The sequence below is a fragment of the Alosa pseudoharengus genome, unplaced genomic scaffold, assembly GCF_046254945.1.
Source record: "Alosa pseudoharengus isolate Yale_2024_CS ecotype anadromous, Long Island Sound unplaced genomic scaffold, YU_APseudo_1.1 YU_APseudo_1.1_scf_9, whole genome shotgun sequence".
NCBI classification, from domain to species: Eukaryota; Metazoa; Chordata; class Actinopteri; order Clupeiformes; family Clupeidae; genus Alosa; species Alosa pseudoharengus.
The window spans coordinates 19,652,103-19,677,610 of NW_027468881.1; the positions used below are offsets into that span (position 1 = coordinate 19,652,103).

The 25,508-nt window shown below is 41.5% G+C and overlaps 3 protein-coding genes across 16 annotated transcripts; 1 reads left to right on the top strand and 2 right to left on the bottom strand.

Moving 5' to 3' along the window:
* Nucleotides 1-248: 248 nt before the first annotated feature.
* On the bottom strand, nucleotides 249-8,143 carry nfyal (nuclear transcription factor Y, alpha, like). Of its 14 annotated transcripts, none has more exons than XM_076275683.1 (10): nucleotides 8,012-8,143; nucleotides 6,684-6,786; nucleotides 6,327-6,410; nucleotides 5,360-5,506; nucleotides 4,976-5,107; nucleotides 4,597-4,699; nucleotides 4,315-4,466; nucleotides 3,640-3,813; nucleotides 3,078-3,188; nucleotides 249-1,392 (listed from the first exon to the last, which is right to left on the bottom strand). In XM_076275683.1, the coding sequence occupies exons 2-10, from the start codon at nucleotides 6,756-6,758 to the stop codon at nucleotides 1,330-1,332; spliced, it is 1,041 nt and encodes a 346-aa protein (XP_076131798.1). In that variant the 5' UTR covers nucleotides 6,759-6,786; nucleotides 8,012-8,143; the 3' UTR covers nucleotides 249-1,329. The 14 variants fall into 14 exon arrangements, with proteins under 14 accessions (XP_076131798.1, XP_076131794.1, XP_076131797.1 ...); XM_076275679.1 differs by having other exon boundaries at nucleotides 3,634-3,813; nucleotides 4,297-4,466; XM_076275682.1 differs by having other exon boundaries at nucleotides 6,324-6,410.
* Nucleotides 8,144-8,669: 526 nt separating this feature from the next.
* On the top strand, nucleotides 8,670-10,471 carry ngrn (neugrin, neurite outgrowth associated). The gene is made up of 4 exons (XM_076276934.1): nucleotides 8,670-8,881; nucleotides 9,106-9,378; nucleotides 9,484-9,594; nucleotides 9,737-10,471. Exons 2-4 carry the CDS (start codon nucleotides 9,161-9,163, stop codon nucleotides 10,323-10,325), a joined length of 918 nt encoding a protein of 305 aa, XP_076133049.1. The 5' UTR covers nucleotides 8,670-8,881; nucleotides 9,106-9,160; the 3' UTR covers nucleotides 10,326-10,471.
* Nucleotides 10,472-10,542: 71 nt separating this feature from the next.
* On the bottom strand, nucleotides 10,543-25,029 carry sort1b (sortilin 1b). Its single transcript, XM_076276933.1, has 20 exons — nucleotides 24,432-25,029; nucleotides 22,480-22,539; nucleotides 20,328-20,401; nucleotides 20,082-20,184; nucleotides 19,677-19,838; nucleotides 19,286-19,359; nucleotides 18,363-18,412; nucleotides 17,962-18,089; nucleotides 17,478-17,622; nucleotides 17,225-17,380; nucleotides 16,602-16,708; nucleotides 16,330-16,432; nucleotides 15,911-16,079; nucleotides 15,346-15,536; nucleotides 14,948-15,137; nucleotides 14,615-14,731; nucleotides 14,041-14,149; nucleotides 13,665-13,777; nucleotides 13,179-13,308; nucleotides 10,543-12,954 (listed from the first exon to the last, which is right to left on the bottom strand). Exons 1-20 carry the CDS (start codon nucleotides 24,675-24,677, stop codon nucleotides 12,940-12,942), a joined length of 2,442 nt encoding a protein of 813 aa, XP_076133048.1. The 5' UTR covers nucleotides 24,678-25,029; the 3' UTR covers nucleotides 10,543-12,939.
* Between the last annotated feature and the right edge of the window lie 479 nt (nucleotides 25,030-25,508).

A 25,508-nucleotide genomic window follows, 5' to 3' on the forward strand; every position in this document is an offset into this window, starting at 1 on the left:
ACGTAGGCCTACAAGTAATGTGTAGGCTACTGTACACTGATACAATTTCACATAATTCCTAATATAGGCATTTATATGTGTAACTTCTGAGGTTTTTAACTTGTCTGAAGTTTTAAGACTACTTAAAAAAAGGAGTTCCTGGACCAGAACTACTTAAAATCTTATCTTGAACATATTCCATGTGAAATTCTCATTAATTTCCCAGAAGAGAGCACTCAATTTAAAAGTGAAAACTCAACACAGAAGACTTTCATGAACACGACGTTTAATTAAAATATATTATATAAAGACAGCATAAAACATAATCCTAACAAATATGCATCAATTCATTTGCCCTCATCCATATTTTTATAGATGCCCTGCAAAATAAGTATAAAAAAAACAATTTTAACAAAACATGGAAGACACGTAGTGCCACATGTTGGGGCTGGGGAGTTGATGAGAAACATGAAACAGAAAAATTTTTAATATCCTACACATCTACAATTGTAATCAAAATATTTGTGTAAAAGTCTTTCCTGTTTTAGGAAATAGTGTACACACACACACACACAACAGCTGAGAGCCTGTCCTTGCTCCCCATGAGGTACTGAACCTGGATCCCAAGAGGTACCCTCGTCACCTCATTTATTTCTACGGTTAACAAGACCTGTACAAACAAAGCAGGATGAGGGCCAGGAAGGACTATTTGAAGTTAGTACATGAAAGTTCATCGGTTGCCCCGATAAATGCTATTTGACACTACCTCTGTGAAAGAACGGTGTGGAAAATCTAAATTATTATATATTTTTTTTAGCCTTTTTACAGTCAATCATTTTTAAAAGCTACAAATCAAACACATAACTTGTGCCAAGTGTCTACAGCGGACCATGTCATAAAAGGGTAACCTACTGTATATGTCATCAAATTAAAGGCTGTAGTTGTTCTCATTAAATTAGGAACAGATTTCATCATGTCACAGCATGTGACCTTGTTTATGGAGGTCATCTTCTTGACCTTCTAGAACTGAAATTTCTCTTTTTAGGCGAGATAGCCTGAGGGGTAACCTGTACACTGTTGACATAGTGGGGCTGAGTAACATACCCTCCGTCGAGGGTAACAACCACACCACTTCAGGAAGACGGGGGAAGCCAAGATACACACGCCTGACTTGTTGATACGCACTGAAGATGATGTAGAAAGCCAGATCAGCAAGGAGCTGTTTGCTGGTTGGTTGGTTGAGTGGCAGTGATGCTCTCAGTTGATTGGATGTTTAAGGAGGAAGGGTGAGGGATCATCAAGGTAATGAGAGACTTGCAGACTCATGGTATTGTACTGATGGATGTTTCCCTATGAGACCCGGATCATCTGGGCCACAGTCTCATCTCCAGCGGAAGACGAGTCTTGCTGCTCCTGTGGGTGGAAGAAGCAAGTTGATCATTACAATTAACCCACGCTCACATAGGCGTATGGTTATGCAGGTTTGAGTTTCAGTTCTTTCTTTAATTTTTTGGGTCCCCTTTGTTGAATTCAATCTTGGGAGGTAGGTACAGTTTTCATAAATAAGCACCATTTGATGAAGTCCTTATGATAAAATAATCAAAAACGAGTATGGGTCACTCAAATAGATTTTTTTTTTAACCTAGCATTTAAATATAGCCTATTTGGTCCTTTTTTTACCAATGACTTCAAGTCACCAACAAAACATCCTGGAAAAACTGAAGTCTGAATCAGACAATGACTAGCGTCGCATCTTAAAATATATGAGTATTTTTGGACATAAAAGCGTAACTCAGGAGAACAGTGAGCATTGCAGACTAAAGGGCATAGGACAGGGAGAGAATTAATGAAGCCAAGCTAAAGCAAAGCAACAAAGCATGAATATGAAATTTAAAGAGTCTTGTTAAATGATAATAACCAATTACTGATTTGAAAAAAAGTTGAAAGTTGGCATGTTCTGTATTGTCATTTATTTAATGAATTAATGACAACAACAAAAAAACAGGTCAAATGAAAACATGGAATGACAGAATAGCAAATGTGTGCCAATGAATGGTAACAGAAAGGAGTAAGATGACAAACAAGCACGAGATTAGATGAAGGCAATCAGTTATTCTCAATCAAAATTTCCTACAACTTCGCCATATGAACATGCAATAATTTGGGGGGGAAAAACACAATAAAGCAAGAGCAAAAACTTTTATAAAACAAACGTGAGCAAAGAACTCTGTGCCCAAACAGCACTGGCAGCAAAGAGTGAAAACAGCAGAGCGTCGAAGCAGCGGACACTGCCTGTGGTTAAGGCTGTGGCCATTCTATGATCTCTGGAATGCTGGCACCTTAAGTTAAATTAAGAAATCAACCACAACCTCAATAGTGAATGTACACAATATGACCCCTCTAATTTCTGACAAAGGTCTGAGTCTTACAAGAATTTTACAGGAATTTAACATACAATTTTATCATTTTTAAAAACAGGAAAATCATGGAAACTCCAGTTTAATTCTTGCTCTAGACTATGTGTACAATGAATGGGTTATCTGATACATTCAACACTTTATATTTAAATGTCACCTTACAAGGTGAACATGACTTCTCTGAACAGGGGCTGTAGATTCAAGTGCCTGGAGTAAAGAGGAGCTGATCCAGAGACAGTTGGACGACGCAGGTTATAACCCTTGGGCCAGACTGCATAGCAGTGAGTTGGAGGTTCTTAACGAGACGTGGGGCTGGATCCGCCCAGAACCTCCTACTGGCCCACGGCTGATGCCAGTGTGGTGCTGTGCTCAAAACAGTCTTTTGAAAAAATGTAAATTAAAAAAAGAAACAAAACAAAAAAAAAGACAAAAAAAAAAAAATCTCTCCAAGCCACAGAAATAGCTGCACGCCCATGAATGCTGCCTGAGCAAAGACTCTGGGCAGCATGTCATGGCTTAAGCACAGTGGGGGGAGGGGATGGGGGGCAGGGAGGGGGTGGAGAGCTAAGCCAGAGGTGGGGTGCCTTGAGGCAGCCACTGCGAGCAGAACTCCACTGCTCTGTGTATATCCTGCTCCTGCTTCACACCGCTCGTCTGCTGCTGCCTGCGCTGGTGCCTCACCTGCAAGGCGGCCAGGGCCATCTCCTCCTTGTCCTTGGGCGAAAAGAATCTACCGCCGTCACCTCGCTTGCGCTGCATGGCGTGGCGGTGGCGTGATTCATGGAGATATTTCTGTCGGGGAAGAGAACGAAAACACACAATGATGTATACAGTTGCACATCCAAAGTTAGCACTATAAAGGAATAATCAAAATGGTCAGGCAACTTTCTTTTTTATTGTTGACTACTCAAATAACCTAGATTGTAATGAGTGCTAGCTTAAAAAGGCCATCAGTTGATCTATTAATTTAAGTTTCCTATTGAAAGCATAAATGTGATTACATACATAATTTGGACATATGGCAGTGTAAAGTCTACATGCTGCAGTAGTGCATTTCCACAAAACTGCCAGGAAAAAAAAAAAAAAAAAAAAAAAAAAAAAAAAAGAGTGATTCTGAACACCTGAACGCCAAAGCTTATAATTAGTCAGAATCCTGAAATGGGATCCATTTAAGCCATTTAAGCTAGCACCCAGTGCAGACAATAGTCGCCACCCACATCCTAAGAGGCCCACTCACACTCACCCGCCGCTCCTTGGGGATCTTTCCCTCAGCCTCCAGCTTGGCCCGGGCCTGCCGCCTCTTGAGGATGCGGTGGTACTGCTTGGCATTGACGTAGAGAGGCTCCTCTTCTAGCATCTCTGCTCCTGGCAGGGGAATTCTCTGGATGGCTGGCACTGCGCCACCACCAGGCACCATCTGACAAGGGACAGAGCAGAAGAGAGAAAGAGGGAGAGACAGGTTTGGCTTAATTCACTTATGCTTAATCAGATGTTCTAGAGTTTAGAGCTTTTAAGGAATGGCACTGTCACAAGGCAGTGTGAGACAGTGACACCTAGAAGTCATGAAAGGAGGCTGTTACTTGAAGTGAAAAGAAGAGATTACTTTACTGAATAGAATCCGATAGCTTAAAAATAGCACTGAAATTAACAAGAAAGTAGTAAAAAGAGTGACGAGAAGAAGATATTAAATAATTAATATGAGAAACAAAAATGTTGCATGGAAATGAAAGATTTAAAAATTAAAGATCCCAGGCCAAACCCAGTAGTGATAGATATACACCATGAAAAGAGAGAAAGGAGATTTTAAGTGATTATGTATTACATTGTTGTGCTACACTCCAGGTCATCCCCAGTTTTGGTGAATTACTACTAAATGTATATGTAAAAATATTCAAGGTACCTCATGGGAAGGTCTTACCATGACCATCCCCCCCGCATTGACCATGTTGCCAGAGACCGGCAGCGTGACTGTGACTGTGCCCTGGCCACTATTGGTTGTGGAGGTGTTGGCGCCCCCTGCTTGCACAATCTGTGTGCCGGCCAGGGTTCCTGCTGGGATGGTGATCATCCCTGCAGAAAAAATAAAAAAGATTTTAAAAGCCTTCACTAAACTCTGAAAGAAAAAATACAATACCAAAAGCAATCATTTGAGTATTAAACAAACTATAAAATATATACAAAACTCGTTGTATGTAAATACCTTGCTGCAGGACGGTGCCATCTGCGTTAACAGGCTGATAGACAATGGTTTGGCCCTCGGCCGTCTGAGCCACTTGCTGCCCCTGCACAGTGATCTGCTGTCCCTTTAAAATGAAAGAACATACAGATTCAGACAGGACATTAAAGATCAACAACATTGATCACAGCAGGTTGGCGTTTCCCAAGAAGGACTGGGTGAGCCTTACGCTCGATGGTGTTTTAAGCCCCCACCGTCGACTTCAAGGCAACACTGCGACCTTCGACTTCAAGGGACCTAACCATAACCTCAACCCTAACCATTGCCTAACCCTAGTGCCTTCAATGCAGTGCTGCCTGGAAGGCGACGCTGGGGACTTAAAACACAATAAAACGAGCCTTACCTGGTTCTGGCCGGCAGTGATGGCGGCCTGTGGCTGCTGGATGATGATCTGCTGTGCCTGACCCTGCTGGCCCTGCAGCTGCAGCGTCTGCCCTCCCTGCAGCTGAATCTGCCCCGGCTGCACCAGCTGGATCTACAAGGCGAGGAAGATGACCAATGACAGAAACCGAAAAGTAGGAGGGACAGCCAAGAGGCTGGGGGTCTGGAGAAAATGGTCGCGCTCGTCTTCTGGTAGCCGCTGACAGCGCTGGCTTAAAGCCATGCATCCTGGGATTCACACAACGCGAAAAATGCACTGTATGAAGTCCAGCATGCACTGCTTTAAGGCAGCGTTGTAAGCAGCTACCAGAAGACGAACGCACCCAATGGCAGACCACTGGCTTACCTGCTGCAGGCTCTGCGCTCCAGACACTGGGACTTGCATGATGGTCTGGCCCTGGCCTCCGGGCATGGCCTGCACCATGATGGGCTGGCCAGAGGAGGTGATGAGCTGCCCGCCACTCACCTGCACCATCAGGGGCTGGGCTTGGACCTGCCAAGGAGGGACATTGACGAAGGTTAGGAGGACCTGACAGTGCACTGTGGTGGGTTGACTTCACATGCAGCAGCGGCACCACGTGAAAGCGAGAGACACACAGCGGAGTAATGCGTTATGGCTCAGGGTTACCAGCTCAGTCTAGGCCCCGTCACCTGCGTGTAGGAGTTAGAGGTCATGAATGGATGGTAAAAACAGCTTTTTTTAAAAGATGCTTATTCTAATTCAAAATGGCTAATTTCAGCTGTTACAGGAAACATCCAGTCTCAATGTGCCAAAGATGTTTACGTCTCAAAGCACTTGGAAATTAAATGAGCTTCTCTAGTAGCTGGCAGGCAGGCGGAATTTTGATGGCCTGTCTTTAGAGAGGACTATTCGGTACTGTACATCTAAAACTATGATAAGACATGGTGCAAGACATGGCGACCCAACAGCACACACACATGCAGCATGTTCAGATGCGGCGTACACAGATTTTGATCCATGAGATGAGTGACCATGCTGCAGGTCGAACGGATACCATGTACTTCACACAAGAGGGTGAGGAGAAGCATGCCGAAACACTGCGAGTGCATAATTCACTACACAATTGTCTGGGACTGGTGACAGGAGTTAAAATTTTAAATTCAGAGTCTCTTTGTGAAAAGAGAAGCCACATGGCATCAAGCTCACATAGCTCTCTTTCGGCAGCATGTCTGACCATGTCCTCGTGGTGGGGTCACGACAGGATACTGAAGCATGCTGGTCTGGCTCACAGCACATATACAGAGAGTGCATGCAGAAAGGCAGAGCTGGAGGTCAGAGTTCACACCACTACCTGGAGTGTCTGCACCTGCTGGCCTGTCGCCGTGGCCACAGGTGCCTCAGTCTGCAGCTGCACAGCAGTCACTGTGCCCTGTGCCTGCAGACAATGGCACGTTAGCTCAGTGCAGCCCACAGGAGTACATGAGCCACCATAAAAATTAAAAAAAAAAAAAAAAAAAAAAAAAAAATCACACCGCCAACACATTCAAACACTTGCAGAATCAGATGAAACATCTAGTAATAAAGCACTGTTTGTCAGTTGCCTCTCAAGTAATCTCAAGCAACACTCAAAATGCAAACACTCAGTAGATACTGCTGTCTGAGTAGCTGTTGACACTACTTTCTCTTCAACAAGTTTCTTTTATCATACCTGCTGCTGAATCTGTCCATTAGTTGCCTGCACCACGATCTGCTCCCCAGTGTTGGCGGTAGTGTATTGCTCCATGTCACCGCACGTCTGGATTCTCCTCTACCTGTGTGAAGGTGAAATTCAATTGCAAAGGCGAGTTCTAGCATCAAGAAAGCCAAACACTAAGTTTTTGAAGGTTTAATTTAGTCCAAAAGATGCGAGCTCATTTCATTTCTGTACAATAAATGTTTTCGGTTGAGAGAGAGACAGAGAGAGAGAGAGAGAGAGAGAGAGAGAGAGAGAGAAAGAGAGAAACAGACAGACACCGACAGACAGAGAAACCTGATGTCACTGTCAAATGAAAGGCCTTTACTTCACCCGATGATCACAACAACTCAACACTAGAAAGCCACCACACTGCACCTGGTAGCTTACGTCAGTCAACTACCTCCACAAATGGTACAATTAAGGTAGCAACTGCCTACTAACAAGCTGAGAATTATTACAAGTCACCATGGAAATTCCATCACCCCATAAAGATACTTGTAAAGAAACTTGAATCAAAGGAACCCAACAATAGCAGTTTCAACTCAGGCGTGTAGCTGAAAGTAGCAGCTAGTTCTAGCTAATAGCTAACATACAATGATAGCATTGCTAGTTAGCATGGTTGGACGAAGTACGTCAACACTGACAATACTTGGAATCTTGCGATTTATTATTTCCAAGAAATCACGTAAGTTAGTTCTAGGTAATATTGCTATCTTCATCATCTAGCATTACGTTCGTTATGTTTCCTGGGAAGTTACAAAGATTATCCTTTTGGTATGACTGAGGGAATGTTGGGGCTGCCGCGTAAGGCCACATCTACCAGTAACTGTTAGATGAAAAACTAGCTGCTAGTGCCTTTTTGTTGGGAAACAACACAACCATACCTTCGAATATCGTTAGACTTAGCTGTAGAAAAAGAACGATGGGTATGTTATCGTCAGCTTGGCTAACATCAGCGCGGAGATCTGTCTAAACCCAACTGATAAACGGTTAGCTCGATATGGGACCTCAGTTTAGTACGGCTCAACATTACCCGTTCGTTCCCCCCCAAACAAAGGAACAACGACACGTCTAGCTAACTAGCTAGCTACCTTGTAATTTACAGCTAACTTGCTTGCTAACCCATGGCATTTCAGTGGGCTTCACTTTCAACGCCTGTGTTGGTCTAGCACGCCGAGGTTGTATTCGTCTCACGTTACCGTTTCAATTTCTGTATTTTGCAGAATTAGTAATTTGGTTGGTCAATGACAAACCAATCCGTGTTGTCAGCTACCATCCCTTTCAAGCCATGCACCCTTTACCGTTTCTCTACTGTCCGGTTATCCTCTGATTGGCTCCAGCGTAGATCTCAAAAACCCAATCATCAGAGTGTGCAGAGAAAATGGCGCTAATAAGAAACCCAGCCAACAAAGGGGCAGGCTTGGCAGTCACGTGACTGTCGAAGACTGACCTGAAATAGAAGACGGATGGCACAATGCACAACACTCAAACTACCTCAAGGGAGTTGATACAGTGTTCCAAGTTCACACAGATACAAAATGTTCCACACAACTGTTGCAACTATGTAACGCATTTCGTTGTCGTCAACTTGAGTTCAACTGCTAGAGACGCAGATTACAGCCTTTGGTCCAGTTAAATAAGATATAATCTAACGTAAAAACATTAGTTATATTATTAATCTATTTGCGGAAAAATATGTCAGACAACATTGTTCACATTGTGTATTTTAAACATTCAGTGAATATGTTGGATGTAGAGTCTGCGCGATAAACGTATAACCTAAGGCCCACTTGTATGTGCAGAGATCATGAGGAATGACAAATTATTTGATGCTGTGGCAAAGGTTTCTTCCAGGATACTTCTGCTTCTTTTTCTGACCAAGTTGCTCCGCCCATAAACCGTAAAGGCCCCGCCCCGAAGTGTAACGTATTTCCACAAAAGTCGGAAGTACGTAACAAAAATGAGTTTTGGTATTTCCTAACCCATGCGTTTCTTTTACTGTCTATGGTTTACCTCTTAACTTCCCCTGATATCAGAATAGCCAATTGATAATCATTTATGTTCTGGTTAGTCTAACGAGATTTCAACGTCTTGATCTTTTTTTTTTTTTTTTGCAATCCTTACCGTCCTCGTTACCTCGCTTAGCGTGTTGTATGGATAATAACACACAGGTACGTTGCGTACGTTAATTTAGGCCAAACAGAGTAAGGCCATGCAAAGTATAACGTCAAATACATTAAGGCAATGTTATAACAACAGCTTTTTACTATAATAGCAAAGTAGTTCAATAGTTCAGCATCCTGTCACCTGAAAGCCAGACAGTGCTTCAGGTGTTTGTTAAACCTGTGTCGATGAAAACGGAATGCTAGAGTGTACAAACTTTCATTTATTTCAGTGTTAGGTATAAATCACACCCTTCCGGCCCACGGGGTTCCAGCTGATGTACAACAATGGCCATGCCTACAAGAGTGTTTCGCTTTGTGGCCTTCAAGCTCGGCAATGTCCCACTTAAAATGCCAGTGTGTACCTCAAGGCTGGCCCAGCATGATTTGCGTGTATGGAGTCAGAGAAGTTATGCCTCAAATCACAGATATACACGAAAGCAGGAGATTAATAAGGAGGATTTTGGTCTGGATGATATGGATGCACAGATTGAGGCAGTGATCAAGTAAGTATATTAGTCAAATCTAATAACTGTAAGGAATATTGTTTTATATAGGCTGTGGATGCTTTAATTCCATAGTATGTCTGATGGTATGGTATTTGCTTACAGAGAGGAGAAGAAAATAATGAAAACCTTGAAATTCCACAAGATCCATAGGCAGTTGAGGCCAAATGGAGCCCCAATAAGGACACTCACATGGGAAGCAATTGAACAGATCAGGTCCGACACTTGTACTTACAGGAATAATGTGAAATGGATACATAAATATACCATAATGTTTCTCCATGTTCTCTGTACTGCACAAAACATCACCATTTTAGTGACCTCCTGAACACTTGCATGCTATGCTTTTTTTCACCAGGTTTCTAAAACGGGAGTCTCCAGAGGAGTGGACCATAGAGCGGCTCGCTGAGGGCTTCTCAGTCACTCCAGATGAAATTTCCAGAATACTCCGCAGTAAATTCACTCCGAGCCTAGAGCGGAAGCTGAAGCAAGATAACATGGTGTTGGCTAAACAACAGCAACCATCTCTTGCAGACGGGACTAAGGTTCAGCCCAGGTTACTGCCCAGGAACAGCACCCCGATTACACTTCCCTTAGGAACCACAGGAGCCCTGGTGGCTAGTCAAAGCCAAGGAATGATTAAAGTGGACAGTAAAAGCTCTACTGCTATTTCTCTTGGGACCCCACAACAGTCAACAGACCATTTGAATAGCATGGTGCCCACACATCACAAAGATAAGACTTTAACTATTGTAAAGTCAGTGGAGTTAGAGGAGGAAGATGATGTTGATGATTATTCTGAAGATGGAGAGGTCTGGGACAGGGTTACTTTTTCAGATGCAGAATTACAAGACGTTGCACAGACTATGACTGAAAAACATATTCCAGTAGTACAGAAGGGGAGTGAATATTTTGACGCAGAAGGTAACTTTCTGTACCGAGTATGAATACTGTAACATGTTATGTAAAACAGATAACCAAGAATGGTTTGCATTTCAATATGTAAATTGTACATTTGTGAGCGCAACAATATTAAACACTCCTCAAAGACTTGGCATAGTTAAAAATAAATAACACTTTCATGTGACTACAATTATACTCAATTTTGTTTTGAAAAAGATCAAGACAAACATTATTTTGAGACACAAAAGCAAAATCAGCACAAAAGGGACACATTATTTATTTTTTTTCTTCAACCAAAGCAAATTCTTTTCAATATACAGAACAAGAGCAGCTGATACAAAGTTGGAGCAGCTGAATATTTACAGAGCTGTCACATTTAATGCTATGTACATTGATTCGAAACCGCAATACAACCACCACACTTTAGAATCCAGTTAAATTAGGAGGATCTTGTATATGTACCCTTTAGCTCAACACACCAACAGCAATCATTTCAACCGGACCTATTGTGCAAATAATGGGACATAAACTGGTTTGTCACTAGGAAACCATGGAGCTACAACTCGATTAGCTTATGTTCATCTTATCAGATCTCTAGGCTGCCACTGTTATAAATTGGGTAAATGGCAGTCAGAAAATATTGCTTTTAAAATGGCAGACGAGAAGCCATCTTTGATGACATGACCATTGCTTCTTGGGTTTACAAAGCCAAGCCCAGTTCTCAGGTAACTGTTTAAAATTGCAGTAGTCGTATGACGTTGGGTTGGCCAATATTTACAAGGAAACTCAGTGAGGCAGACCAAATGAGGTACTGGTCTTAGCTTTAAACGCAAAGCCCTCTACAGTATGTGTGACAAACAAGACAAGTTCCATTGGAAACTGAATACAAGGGATGGGCACAAAGACCTGATACCCATAATCAATTATTTAACATGAGCTTTACACCACTTGTGAAGGCACAAACTATACCTCCATGTTAGGCACTTGTTTGAACATATCCAGACAGTAGTGTGTACATACTTGCAGTGGGTATTCCCTCGTCAGGAAAATGTATATGATCTGCAGTATAAACCTGTGCAGTGGAGGCAGAGCTTTTTTTGCACTGGAGGTCTTAACATACATTAATAAAAGCTGACAGGGAAATTCTCTACTGGAGTATCTAAGTCACATTAATCACTAGCCTAAATGACTATTCATGTGTTTGATTCCATTTCAAACAATGAAAAAATAGACTAGGCATGGGAAGGAATTGTAAGGAAGACTTTAACATGTAGTTCAATTGGGGGACACAATATACTAAACTATATCTCAAAATGTAGAAGGAACATTACAAGATACATCAAAATGTGTACATGCACTTTCTGCCATTTTTTTTAATGGAAACAAAGTGGGGAAAAAAAAAAGTATGAGAAATGGCTCACCTAACAAACATCTATTGTGCAGCTCAACAGCTATTGTGCTGTCTGATCAACCATTATGGTGCAAAATTGCTGTTAATGACAATGTTTTGTTAGAATTTAAAACAATGATGCCCTCTACAAAAAACGCCACACTTCTTTATGAATATAAACACACCCTATCAATTAAAAGTATTCCATTACATTCCTTTACTCAGGTTTCCTTCAAATGTATTCTCTCTAATAGAAGACAAGATTGCATTTTACAAAATGAGGCCCAATCAAGTGCCTAAATTCTAGCCAATACCCTTTGAAAATACTCTCCTTACGGGGTCTTACATACATTTGTGCAGCCACAAACAGTATCAAATTATTCCCAGTTATGTCTTTTGACAACAACTGACCAAATCCAGCTTGGTAAGCTTGCTTTGCTGATACACTGTATCTAAGCACTGTATTGCTTATTACATTAGAAATATGGCTGTCTAAACACTTATTCTATGTAAGTAGTTAGGTAAGAAGTTGGAAGTTCCTAGATGTTAATCCAAAATAAATATTAAACCAAAATAAAGAAATCTCTTAAAATATTCAAATCAATTCACAGAGGAGGAAAAAATATAATTTTTTTCCATATTATTGGTGGATTATAAGGAAGTAAATGTAAATATGTATGTAAGGACCCCTAGAGAAAACTACTTTTGAGGTTGACAAGAAGGTAAAAAGAAAGACTGCCTCTAACAAATTAGTTTATCTGCACCCATGAACACACGTTTTTGTATAAAGATGAATCTGCAATAGTACCTAACAATTTGCCAGACCAAATGACTTCCCATGCCAAATTGATGTTTTTACAACTGCTGTCCAAAAAGTGATCATAAAGATAAAACAGGTAAGTTTGTTTGTTTGTTTAATTTAAGGCCATTTCAGCAACTAAGGCTATTTAATGGCCAGAGCATTGTATGTTATAAGACAGGTAAGACTTTGCGCGCTGAACGCTTACCACTGAAATATGCTCCTGTTGCTCAGCCTACAGTTACTACACCTGTCACTACAAGGTTCACATGGATACCGTCTTGTTGAGCGCCGTGCAAATGGAGGCATCCTATCCATCAGCATCAAAGCAGGAAGTGGGTGATGAGGGTTAATGAAGGCTAGATCTGCAAGAAATGACAGTGTGCTCGAAGAGGAGAGAGTAGCCTTGCACTGTGATGAGATGAGACACCAAACGTCTCTCAGATTCCTGCAGCAAACCGAGATCTCCTCATTCCAGAAGGTCCTGAATACATATAGTACAATAGTGAATAATCAATAAATATACATTACAAAAGGCAAGCAAATACATAGTGATGGATACAGGGTCATTAAGACACAAGTTATAGACCTGTTAAATGTATGGCTAAGTTTAATGCTGTTGATCAAAACTGTGATGGTTACAGCACAGTTGATTTTTTGTCACAGCTGTAAAGAGAGTGAGGTTAAATGTGTTCATAAGAGTCCTACCTCATCTGAGTCATCGTGGAACTCAATCTTGGCAGGTGCTGCCACATTGGTGTCCAATGGCTCATCCACACCCTCAATGCCATTGACCTCTGCATTGTGTTGCAGGACAGAGTACCTGTGTACCAGGAACCTGTGGGGAACAAAGTAACTCCTGTTGTCAAAACGCATGGCACACTCCTAACATGTATTGACCAAGACAACTTTAATTGATGGGACCTTACATAAACATTATGAAATAGCGACCTACTTTTATTTTGTATTTATATCAAGTAAATAGATCAACTATTGCATTATGCACACAGAAAGGACTCACACTTGCATACTCAAAAATGTCCACAACCTATATTTGATATGCAATCTGAACTTTTATTCATCTGAAAGCCTCTAAGCTTTAAAGACTTTTTACTTGAGGGTCTAAGGTGTCTGCATGTTTCACATAGCTCATGAGGTGATTGGTGACTTTATAATCAGGTATGGCAGGCTCACCTTCCTCCACAGACATATTTCTTCACAAAGAGAACTCCAGCTGCAATGCTGATCACCAGAATGACAATAACAGTGGCGATGATGGGAGCAGAGCTGGAGGGGTGGATGTCCTTCTGTTACGGGATAAAGTGAGGGAGACAGACACTAATCTCTTAACAAAGTCCATTATTTGACATTAATTTTGTCAGGGGCCATGTACAGTTCAGGTCCTGCAGAGTTAGCTATATGGCTAATTTACATCTGTGGTCCCTGGGCAAGGGGGATAAAATGACAATATAGACAATACAGGCAATGAGATCAATACAGAAAACACTTAACTTTTACAATTTGAAAATTGTATTTTATAATAAAGCCCGAGAAGCCTGCATAGACTCACCAGCAGCTCTGGGTCTATGAGGTTACTGACACAGTTCTTGCTCAGGTCAATCTCCTTTCGCTCCGGCTGTTTTCCCCCCTCACACTTATCACCTGGAATTTTCCGGTAGCTGGAGACATAATAAAAGATACACGGAGGTCATCCAACATTTGGAGTTAACGATTAACCAGTACAAATACGGAAAGATGAATGGAACCCGTATTCCAAATATGTGTTATAGAAGAACATGGCTCCTCTCTAACAAAGATACGGCAATCAGTCCTCCACTCCATCGGCTATCTACTCTTACTCTTGTTCCACCAGTGGTAACCATAGGAGCTACAGTATCTGACCTCAAGTTTTATTTCCTACCTTCAGTTAAGATTTAACCTTTTGAGCACATTAAGCTACCCTTTCTGATACCCTTTCCGTGCCTGCAATGGTCTTACGCACAGGAATCTAAGGCCCACATAAGTGTGATATTCGTCGGATTTGACCAGCAACTCTCCTCCCACTCATTTCCTGTAGATAAAGCAGATGGAGATCCGGTAGCTGTGGCTTTGTAGACATCAAGGTTAAGAGGAGGAAGTCTTACCCACTGGTCTGCAGCTGTTCTTTCTTGCCATGGAGGCAGAACTCCAGTACATGGCCTTTGAGGTCAGGTTGCTCCACGCACTCCGAGCTATTTTCTGCACGGTAGTAGCCAAAGTCACTATGAAAGAGACACTGCACATTAACAACTGAGAACACAGGTAACATAGATTAAAATGTTGTCAAAATACATAATCAAGTTACCAAATTCAGTGGCAATGAGAATTCAATCATCAAACAGAAATGACACATGATTGACAATTTTAGCCAAGGATGAGGACAGGGTGACATTCGAGGTCAGTGTGGGGGTGGTGGTGGGTTTGCGTAAGGGGCCTACCAGAGGAAGTCATCCAGAGTGCAGGGACAGGGCGTGTGCTCTTTGTTGACTGTGTAGTCCCGTCCATTCCAGCAGACTGAGTCTTTACGCAGCCTCAGGAACTTCTCCTTGTACCCCAGCATGCATCCATCATTGGGATCGCTGATGTCATCAGAGTGAGCCAGCCACTGCACATAGTCATTATCCTGACCTGGATGATGAAACAAAAAAGGAGTCAGACTTCTGTAAAGCAACCATTACTAATAATACAAATAAAGCTCTTCTTTATATTATTTATACTACAAATAAACATTATATAATTGAACATTTGAAGCTTTATTTATTTATTTATATAGACATGTGTGCACAGTTGACAGAGAGATATGGCATTAGCTTGGAATCAGGCAGTGCTAACGTACAGTCCCGTGTCAGAAGCTCCCTGAAGTCGATGGTGATGGAGACCCAGTACTGGCTGAGGAAAGAGTCTCGGTAACCCCAGATGCTGACATTCATGGAGCGTGCTCCAGGCTCCGACGCCAAGCCAGTGAAGTAAATTGGGTCAGTGGTGAAGTTGTACACATGCCAGCATTGACCTTCATCAGTAGAGAACCTGCAGAAAATAAAACACAGATGCACACGAGTTAGGATGTTACACATGCACATACATACACACTCATACAATAGTGTTAGTTAAGTCAGACGTAACAGAATAACGACTTCAGAATAAACAGACACATTTGTATATCTTTCGTGGATAATCTAAGAGGTTATATTTAGTATGGTGTCCTTTGAATCCTTTGATGTGTTCAGTTCTGTTTATTTTCCTACTTCATGCGTGTCCTTTTCTTATATCTTTAATAATTCTGCACAATGTTTGTGTAGTCTTCAAATTAATTACAACCATCTGCAGTCTAGTTCTCAGTGTCAGAGGCTGATTGTTTGTGGAAATCGTCTGTCACAGTAAACTTTTAGGCTGGTGCTCACTTGACGGTGGAGATGGGCTCGTTACTGTGCTCAACAGCCACCAGCAGGCCCCCCGAGTCCAAGATGGAGTAGTGGTGGGGGCCTTTCAGCGCCTTCTGCCACGAGTACCCGCCGTCATCCGACACATACACATCCGGCGTCATCACGGAGATGGCATCGCCCACACTGCCTGCAACCAGTCAGAAGAAATGAAACTGTCCAGGATGAACTAACACACACTCACACAGTGTAATAAAGATAAGCACGAATTCAAATACATTCCACCTTGTTTGTTTAGGAAAAGGTAAACTCTTGATAAGACTGGAGCTGGGTAATACATTAACGATGTAGACTAACAGGTTTGTAAAACGAGTGGCCAACTGACTGAGTAGTATAACAGGAAGAGTGAGTGTGGTGTTCAGTTTGGTGAAGTTTCGTACCGTGAGCCAGGATGAGTCCCACTGCATTGGGCTCGGAGAGGGGCAGCATAGGCACATTCAGCTTCATGGAGGTGCTGTATGACGCATGGATGTGTAGGCTGCACTGCAGGATGAGATACCGCTCAGGGTCAAATCACTTGTACGAACGCAAATGTGCTATGTAGCACACAGACAGGAGAACAAGTGCTGGCCATAATATTGCCATAATATGTCAAACATCTATCTTTTAAAGAGCAACACCCTGAATGGAGCGTAACCGTAGGGCGCCTTACCTTCTCCTTGTCTGCAGCAGTTGAGTCACACTGACTGTTTAGAGGTTTCTGGATGGGAACCCACTCTCCTCCCTGGTCAAAGGACATGACACTTTGCACAGACCCATCTACAGGACACAGGAAAACAGGCATTACATGCATCTGACAATACGCCATCTACACATTACACGTTTAAGTGTCATGCCTAAGTTTAACCAAACAAAACACATCTGCTGAACTGTATAAAATATAAACTGTTTGGGCCTGACTCACACACATTAACAGTTGATAATGAGGATAAACATTATTATATTGTGTATAATCACTCAATGTCACAATATGACACAGCACTGGCTTGCAATGACTTAACAGAACTCCCTCTGCTATACTTGTTCTGTCACATTCTAGCATAGGTCATTACAAGGGCCACCATGGGACCTTCTAACATGGGTCCTGGTAAACATTCTGCCATTCGTAAAAAATGTTGCGTCATGTGAAAAGAAACTGGTAGAAAAAAGGCATACAACGTCAAGCACAGGTCCGTTTATCTGATGGACAGTCATCCTTGAGTACAAACAAGCAGTGGGGCTGAGAGTTTCCTTAAACAGATCATTAGTCCTCCATCTTAAGATAAGCAGTCCTACCCTCAGCCAGAACGCTGGTGATGAAGACTCCGCGGAGGGAGGTGACGTTGGTGAAGTCAGTCTCGCCCCCTGTGGTGGTGTACAGGTGGCGCTCTAGAGATTTGGAGTACACCGTGCCCCGGTCATCTGACACATAGATGGTGCCATAGCCTGTGTCTGAGGGAAAAAAAGAGAGCACTTTATTTATGATACGCATGATACAATGTAGAAACAAAAAGAATATTCCAGAAGAAGAAGGAAAGTGAAGACTGACCACCCGGTTCATCCACGTGCATGAAGACCATGTCGTTGTTTGCCGCCAGAATAGAGTAGAACTGTTCATGGCCCACAGCAGGAAGCTGGGCCATATTCCACACCTCTCCTTGGTCTAATGACACGTAGATCATTCGCATGTTGGTCTGTGGGACATACAGTAACCATTAAAACATATCCTTAGTTTTTTTTTTACTTATTTATCTGGCTCACGCTTTTATCCAAAGCGAATTACATATGATAATATACAATTATTACAAGGGCCATTCTCCCTAGAGCAACTTGGGTTTAAGTGCATTGCTCAAGGGTACAACAGTGGCAGCCGGGAATTGAACCCACAACTACTTAATGCACACACAAACCAATCAGCTATGGGCATAATAATCACACTGTGACAAATGTAAATGTGATTTTGTCTAAATACTAATGACACACATGGTTACAAAGTCACAATGCATGCACTGGCACAACTATACGGAACTTACACTTCCAGTCATGACAGAGGCAAACAGGAAGCGTCCACCAATTCCAAAGGAGTAGATCTTCTCGGCAATGGTCTTACTAGTTTTCCCGTAATCTGACGTCTTTTTCAGCACAAGCATTCCTCGGTCATCTGAGGAGAGAAAGAGAGAGAGAGACACACACACACAGAGAGAGAGAGAGAGAGAGAGAGACAGACAGAGACAGAGAGACAAAGTTATCTCAACAGTGCAAAACAACTTTGAGTAACAACCACAAGAACTATTGCTTGTATTTAAATAATACTGTGCTCTTTCAAGGACTGGCATATACCAACCACCACTTTTCCTCTGAGAACTGCAGTAATTTTAACAACATGGAAGAAACTACGCATATGTGAATTCATTACACTTTTCATCTCACTCACAGCAAGATCCGTTGAGATTTGTGGTAAAGAACAGGGTCTTGTCAATCCCCCTTGAAGAATGAACAAGATGTAAGAGTGTTAAAGAGTATATACATAAATAACAAATTCTATATGGCTCTGGGTTCAGCTGACAGTATAAATCAACATGATGAGAGAGAGACTATCAAATATGAGAAATGTGAAGACTATCAAATATGAGAAATGTGCTTAATCTGATAGTATCTGAATTTTTCAGTAATTTGATCATTGTAAGTAAAAACACTCATGTCAGTACGGACACACACAAAAATACACATTAATTAGACGAAAGTGGGTATTTTAGAATTTTGTGCTGCATTTCCCCTCCCGCAAAAATGCCTCTTGCAGTAAAAACAAATGTCTCACTATTTACTTCCCTCTAACCTAAGAGGAACTTTCAGCGGCTCACTCTGGAGTCTGTGTCCTGAGCGCTGTCTGTCACGTGAGCTGTTTATCACATGGGTGTTTGTGCAACCTTGCCCTACTGAAACTCACACCTTTGTTTGGTCCAGGAACTCCCACCCTAGTTATGGCGTTGTCTGACCCAATTTCCCACAGGCTAAGGGTTCTAAGTGTGATACAGCAAGCATTCAAAAGGAGCGAGTTTCACTATGTGTCTATAAATATGCCTGAGAAAACATTGCAGTCATATCAACCCGCACAGAACATAAATAGAGAAATGGGGCCAGGCTCTGCTAGAAGGTTTATTTGACAGTCAAGAACAAACCCAATTTCCACATTTTGTCAAGGTTCGTTCCACTGAGCATTCTTCAGAATAGGATTTTGGTCAGTGGCTAATCCAGTAAAGAGCTGACACAGAGTGATCTGGGCTTTATGTGACATGCTTGTATCACCACTGAAAATTAGCAGTGATGGTCAACTGCAGCAGGCTTTCTGGATCTTACCATTTCATGAGGCAGACAGTTGAATGGATCATCCTCCAGTTTGAACCAAAGTTTTCTGACAACCACAGGTCATGCTGAAAAACATGATGATGTTATTAGGCCACCTACATGACATATCACACTGATTTAATAAACCTACACACACTCACAGAAACTACAAATTAGTATTCAGCTTCACTGCTTTCTACACAAAGTCTACAACTTTAGCATGTGTCAACTACTTAGCAATAAAATGTGCAGTAACATCATTTAGATAGGGACCGTGACTGATTATCTCCCATTAAACAATCATTAAACATAACTGACAGAGTTCAGATGTTGTTATGTTTGAGTCAACTGATGCCTGTATGAGGGAATTCCACTATTTAGACAGGTGTGGGTGAAGCGCTACCTTGTTGCTTATGACAACTAGAACATTGGGATCATGTGGGTTGTACATGATCTGCACCATGGGATGGAAGGGCAGGTCAACATGACTGAAGCTGTTTCCAGAGTCTGATGAGAGGAAAATCCTTGACCCTGAAGTTCCCGACACATCCCCAGTGAGAATCACCTGAGCAAACACAGTGGGAAAATGAACCAGGTATTCACAAACTTCAACTCAGCTTCACACAGATGACCACATCATGGTTTACATATGGTTTGAATAAACAAATTAAATCTTTTGACTACATATTTTTGCATGTACCAATAACTGATGTCAATCTATTGTGAAATGTTGAAATGTGTATAAATATTTGAACTGAAATGTTGCAAATAAACACCATAGTTTATGTGCCTACAACATCATCCTCACCTTCCCACAATTTTCAGGACCTATAGCGATGCCAAACTCTGTTTGAATGAAGGTGTTGTTGATGAGGTCTGTGACATCCTGGAAGGATTTTCCATAGTTCTCACTAGTACAGGAGCAGACAGAAGAACCAAATACCATAAACCAAAATAGACTAAAACAAACAAGTTGAAAGTATCATTATTGAAACATAAGCATAACATAAAACCACTCATCACTAAAATGAGACAGAAAAGAAATGTTCATTACCTTCTGTATAGTTTGGACTGACCAAACCTTAGCATGAATAATGGAACCTGAAATGTTGTCAGAGCCAGGACAACCTGTATAGTGGAGAGGACAAACAGCACCATTCAGACAAGGATTACAGAACCTTCCGGAAACAATGATGTCATCTCAGTAGAAGGTTTATGAATTTTCTCCCAGTGGTGCGATGCCTGTGGGTGAAATCATGTCTGCCCCTAGGGATGCGCTCTATGGTAGTGGCACTGCTTAAAGCCAGTCTGCTAACTCCCTACAAGAAATAGAAAATACGAGTGTGTCTAGCATCCTACACAGTAGTGGTCGAGTATCTTTAGGACAATACACAAGGTTTGATCAGAGCCATCAAGAGAGTGGAATGCCTATCAAATCAGCGGAAAGCTAAAGGCAGAAAAACCACACGGGGAACCTTCATATTTCTTCATTTCTGAAAGCAGAAAATCCACATGTGCAGCCACCATAATTTTTTCATTTGTAAAGGGGAACGCATTCCCTTCCTTCATCTGTCTGCACAGATCAAAACTCCCTCGATATCCCTGAGAACACAGACATTTTTCGTGGTAAAGGCTCTCTTGCCTTCCTCTTACTAACTCTGCAGGGGGTAGAGCCCATCTCTTGGGAATAATCAAAGTGGTATAAACTATGCCAAACATGGCTAGTCTTTATTCACTTCCTGACGAAGGTCACGTTGACCAAAACTTTGTTTCAGGGCTACTCTCAGTGTGCTGCTCTTCAGTGGTGAACGTTTGTATTCACTGTATTCTATTAGCAGTACTAACACATGGAAGGAAAAGCACCAATGCATAAAGGCAAAACAGTGGAAGGGGATGCTTGGCTTGTAATGTCACTAGAGCACATTTTTCCAGACGTTTTAGTGGTCCTAGTGTTTTAGTGTAGTGCTCCTCAAGAGTTTGTTCGGTTCAGTGAAGTCGCTTGTTTTACTGAAGGCACAAAACCGGTTCCCTTACAATAAGGAGTTCACAAAGGAGGAAACGGCAGTAGTCAGAGCTGAGGCTGCTCACACAGCTCTCCAAGGCTGCGCTAGGCTAGCTGCCTCAGCTTGTCTGTTGACAACTCCCTGCCATCTCCTCACCTGTGGCCTCAATGTTACACACTGCACGCATTTATGACCATGGCAAAATCAGTCGTACAGTTATTCAGAAAAACAGTGCTTGACCCAAAAAAAATAAATGAGAACCAAATATTACCCACTTAGCATACAAAGTGACTGCCTTTGAGCACACTAGCAGTTAGTGGAGCCTTGAGAGTCATTGCTAGGCCAAGGTTGTTATGCTTGGTGCTCCCACAGAACAGCACAAGGGCATCTGGGATATGGAGTCAGACTTTTCAAAGAAAAAGTAAAACTATATCTCCCCATCATGCCACACCTTTTTGATAATAGGTGTCATATAGTAATAGATCACTATTACCTGACTTATTCTGACTGTGTGACAGTCCTCCATTTATCCACTAGCTTTTTATGGCTATCTTTTAACACGGGCTGTTCACAACACAATACAGCCTTTGAATGAGATGCACCAACCAACATCATCTTGGTGATCTTGTGATTTCCCAATTGAATCAAGCCAACCCTGTCTTATGATGTCACTGTTTGAAGCACTATTTGGTGAAAAAACACATAGGCGCTACATTTCACATGGGAGAGCATTAAGAGCATTGAGGGCCTGCAAGACACAGAGTTGGCAAACCTGTTCAATACTGGGGCCAATATGATTGCAGGTGTGAATGAGAGGGTCGACTTTACACCCCACTGTAGTTTCACTGCAAAATCTGAATATCTTGACTCTCATGCAAAGAGCCCAATTAGCGAAGACTGGTAAATGCTTCACTCTAAAAAGTCCAGGACACAGAATAAATGTGTAGGATCACTTGAGAACACTGTGCCTGTAAGGAAATGCTCCAATTACAGTCACATGTAAGGGACAAGTAAGGGACAAATAAGGGCTGTTCACCAACAGCAGACCTAAGACATTCTTAAAGAATGGCAGAGTGGGCTCCATGTCAAATTCAGAGCTGAGGAAGCTTAGTAGACTGCTATAGAAGCTGCAGGTGCGTGTCTCAGTGAGACAGAGCTGCAATGAACAAACAGGAAAGTGTGAACCACAGAGTGAGAACTTACCCCAGTTCCATCGCCAACCCAAGCAAGGGACACAGAGCCACTCAGATCGTTGAAAGAATACTACAGAAAATGAAAATAAAAGTGTTAATACATAGTATGGATATAAAGCATTTTTATGCATACTTGAGAAATGTTGACACTTATTTTACACTTCTGGATGCATGACAGGAAGGTTTTACAGGAAATGCCAGCGGATGTTGCCCCCTGATCAGTATTTGGCACAAGATCAAAAAGGAACTTCTGCAAATTTCAATACTGAAATACAGGCACAAACTAAAACATGCAAATGGTCATAATATGCTATTTTTAGTGTTCACACATTACATGCGTCATTTATTAGACAACTGCAAGATTTGAGAAATATACCTTTCATCGGAGGCACTAGTAAAATCAGCATTCGAAGTACAACAAAGTACCCTTTTGAGTGAATCCCTTGCCGAGTAATGGCTGTGGGCTATGATCTTTGTTATTTTAGACTGAAAAGAGAATTTGGCGGGAATGTTTAACTTCACATTAATTAAACTACTTCTCAACTCCCATACCTTCAAGTTTCCAACATGGTTTATGAGTGAAAAACTGGTCATGTCATGTCCATGACAACCAGTATCAAGTTGTTTTTTAAAATCCTTCCCATGAGGAAGTCAACAAAATAATTATATTCCATTTCTGTCTTTAATACTGAGCTAAAATATACTTCAAAACATTAGCTGGAGACCTTTGCCAAAACATAATATGAGGAAGTATATGTAGGTGTTAAAAAAGCTATTTACATTTTCATGAACCTGTCTCATTACAACAGCTCATTGGAGACAGTCATTTTAAAATATAAAGATATGGCAACACACTACATTCACGTCTTATTTTTAAAAACATTTTAATTTGAGTTTGTCCAAGTGAGAATCTTGCTGGACAAATATTTGTATACACAACAAGGGCCCCTATATCTATTTCATGCCTTATTATTACAAATGGCTTTAAGACAAGATTTTGTCCATATATTGCACTCCAACGAGCATCTTGGTAGAAAGAATATTTGCATTCCACACACAATATAGCTTTTTAATGATCTCCTAAGGCATGCATGTGCTTGAGAAGTATTTCATTGACTCTGTGTTTTCTTACCGAAACGTGACATGACCAAAATACTTTCAATTTCTCTGTGCACTCACTGCATCTGTTACCCTGAATAAAACACTTAAATCCTCTAATCTCCTAAAGCAGGTCTGCTCTAATTTGTCCCACACCACCATACACACACTGCATAAGGAATGACTGGCAGAATATGCTCAAACCACTCGAAACCACATAAGGGGAGGATCAGAGAAAATAGTATCTTTAAATTAATGAAGAATGATCTGACACCTATTCTCACTACATTGGATAATGACTTTTAACGTGCAGGCCAAAGTATTTTCCAGAATTCAGTTAAGGCAATAGTGGAATAATAGGCAAGAGGACAGCCAGACTTAGCTGCTGGCTGAAAGCTCTAGATCAATTCTCCACCCCGTGACAGGAGGCCTGTTCTGTATGTTGTTACACAAGTTTATCCAGTGCAGTGAGTTTGAACCATCTGAGTCGCCCTTAAGCCATGGACTGCGTGTGGGATTGTGCTACCCCTAAAGAGGATGTCAACAACAACACTTTATTTCTTACACTGACTCATGTAAAACCCGACCAAACGTTTTGGCTCTTTATTAGTGAACTGTAGGCTATATTTAGGCTATTATAAGGCATTATATAGGCATTTAAACTTTGTCTGTTTTAAGAAGAGGGGAAACAAAGTTGAGCTAATTCTTCCTATACACTTGTACAATATAATAAGTATCGTAGCCTATCGTATTTCTACCTTTGGGAAAAAGAAATAGGCCTAAGCTAAGTCTAGAGGACAACAATAGACAAAAATGGGCTATGTGTGAAGATTTCACAGGTGCATGAGCAATTCAGTGACTTACGTTGTGAGTATTGTCGGCTAACTTGGTCTGGTATCCCTGAAGAGCATTACAGGTGTCTTCTCTTTCATCGGTGCTTCTCCTATTAACTTTGTGCCCAAGTGATCTTCTTGCAATGTGGTGCTGTCCCATTTGGGAACTCTTCGCGAAAAAAGATGACTGTGAAGATTGTGTAGATCCCTCTCGGAAATCTACACAAAACACCACGGGTAACAAAAAAACTAAGAGGCAGTACCGCAGTCTCCCCATTATTCCAATGCTGTCTAAATCCAAATGGGATGATAAATCAAATGTCCATGTAATGCTAGTAAATTGTAGGTCGCTCCAGCGCGGCCGAAGATGTCATCAACAAAAACACAGTTTTCCTGACAGCGGGCTATCTGATCTGCTCATCGTAGAGACGGGTCAGTCAGAAGGTAGGCTACGTTTCGAGGCGGCGCGTTGATGCACAACGATATTTCCTTATATACTATTAATTCACAGGAATTTACGACTGTGCGTTAAGATTCAACAAAACGTATTCCTCGAATAAACCGACGAAAATGTTACAAAAAGTAATATTGTGGTTGCATTGTGTGCCAAAATGCCCCTTTAATATGAGTCCCTATATTAAAACACAGGACTGCACCTTGGAGGCAAGAGTAAATGATTGGCTGTTGCTTCATGTGACACGCGAAGCTCTTATTTTGATTGGTCTGTATCTGGTTTGTGTGCACAGGTTAAAGCAACGCTCAAGTTTGGTTGTCAGGGACCAAATCCATAGACAGTAAAAAACCAAATCTTGTTAAAGCGTTTACATCATTAAAATATACTGAAACTAGCTTTAATTGCGTTGTTGCAAAAGTAAGCCCATCTCTTGACATGTCAAAGAATGCTTTGGGACAAAGAATAATATTATTTCATACTTTTATAACTAATACAATAATTGCCATGTGAATAAAACAATTGAATAGGCTACCAAACTCATGTTAATAGCCTACGCCACAAAAAATCAGCAGTTGTACCAAAACATAATTGATTAATCCACTACAATAAATGTATCTTCTGTAGAGGTAGGCCTAGCCAGTGCTATTATATGAT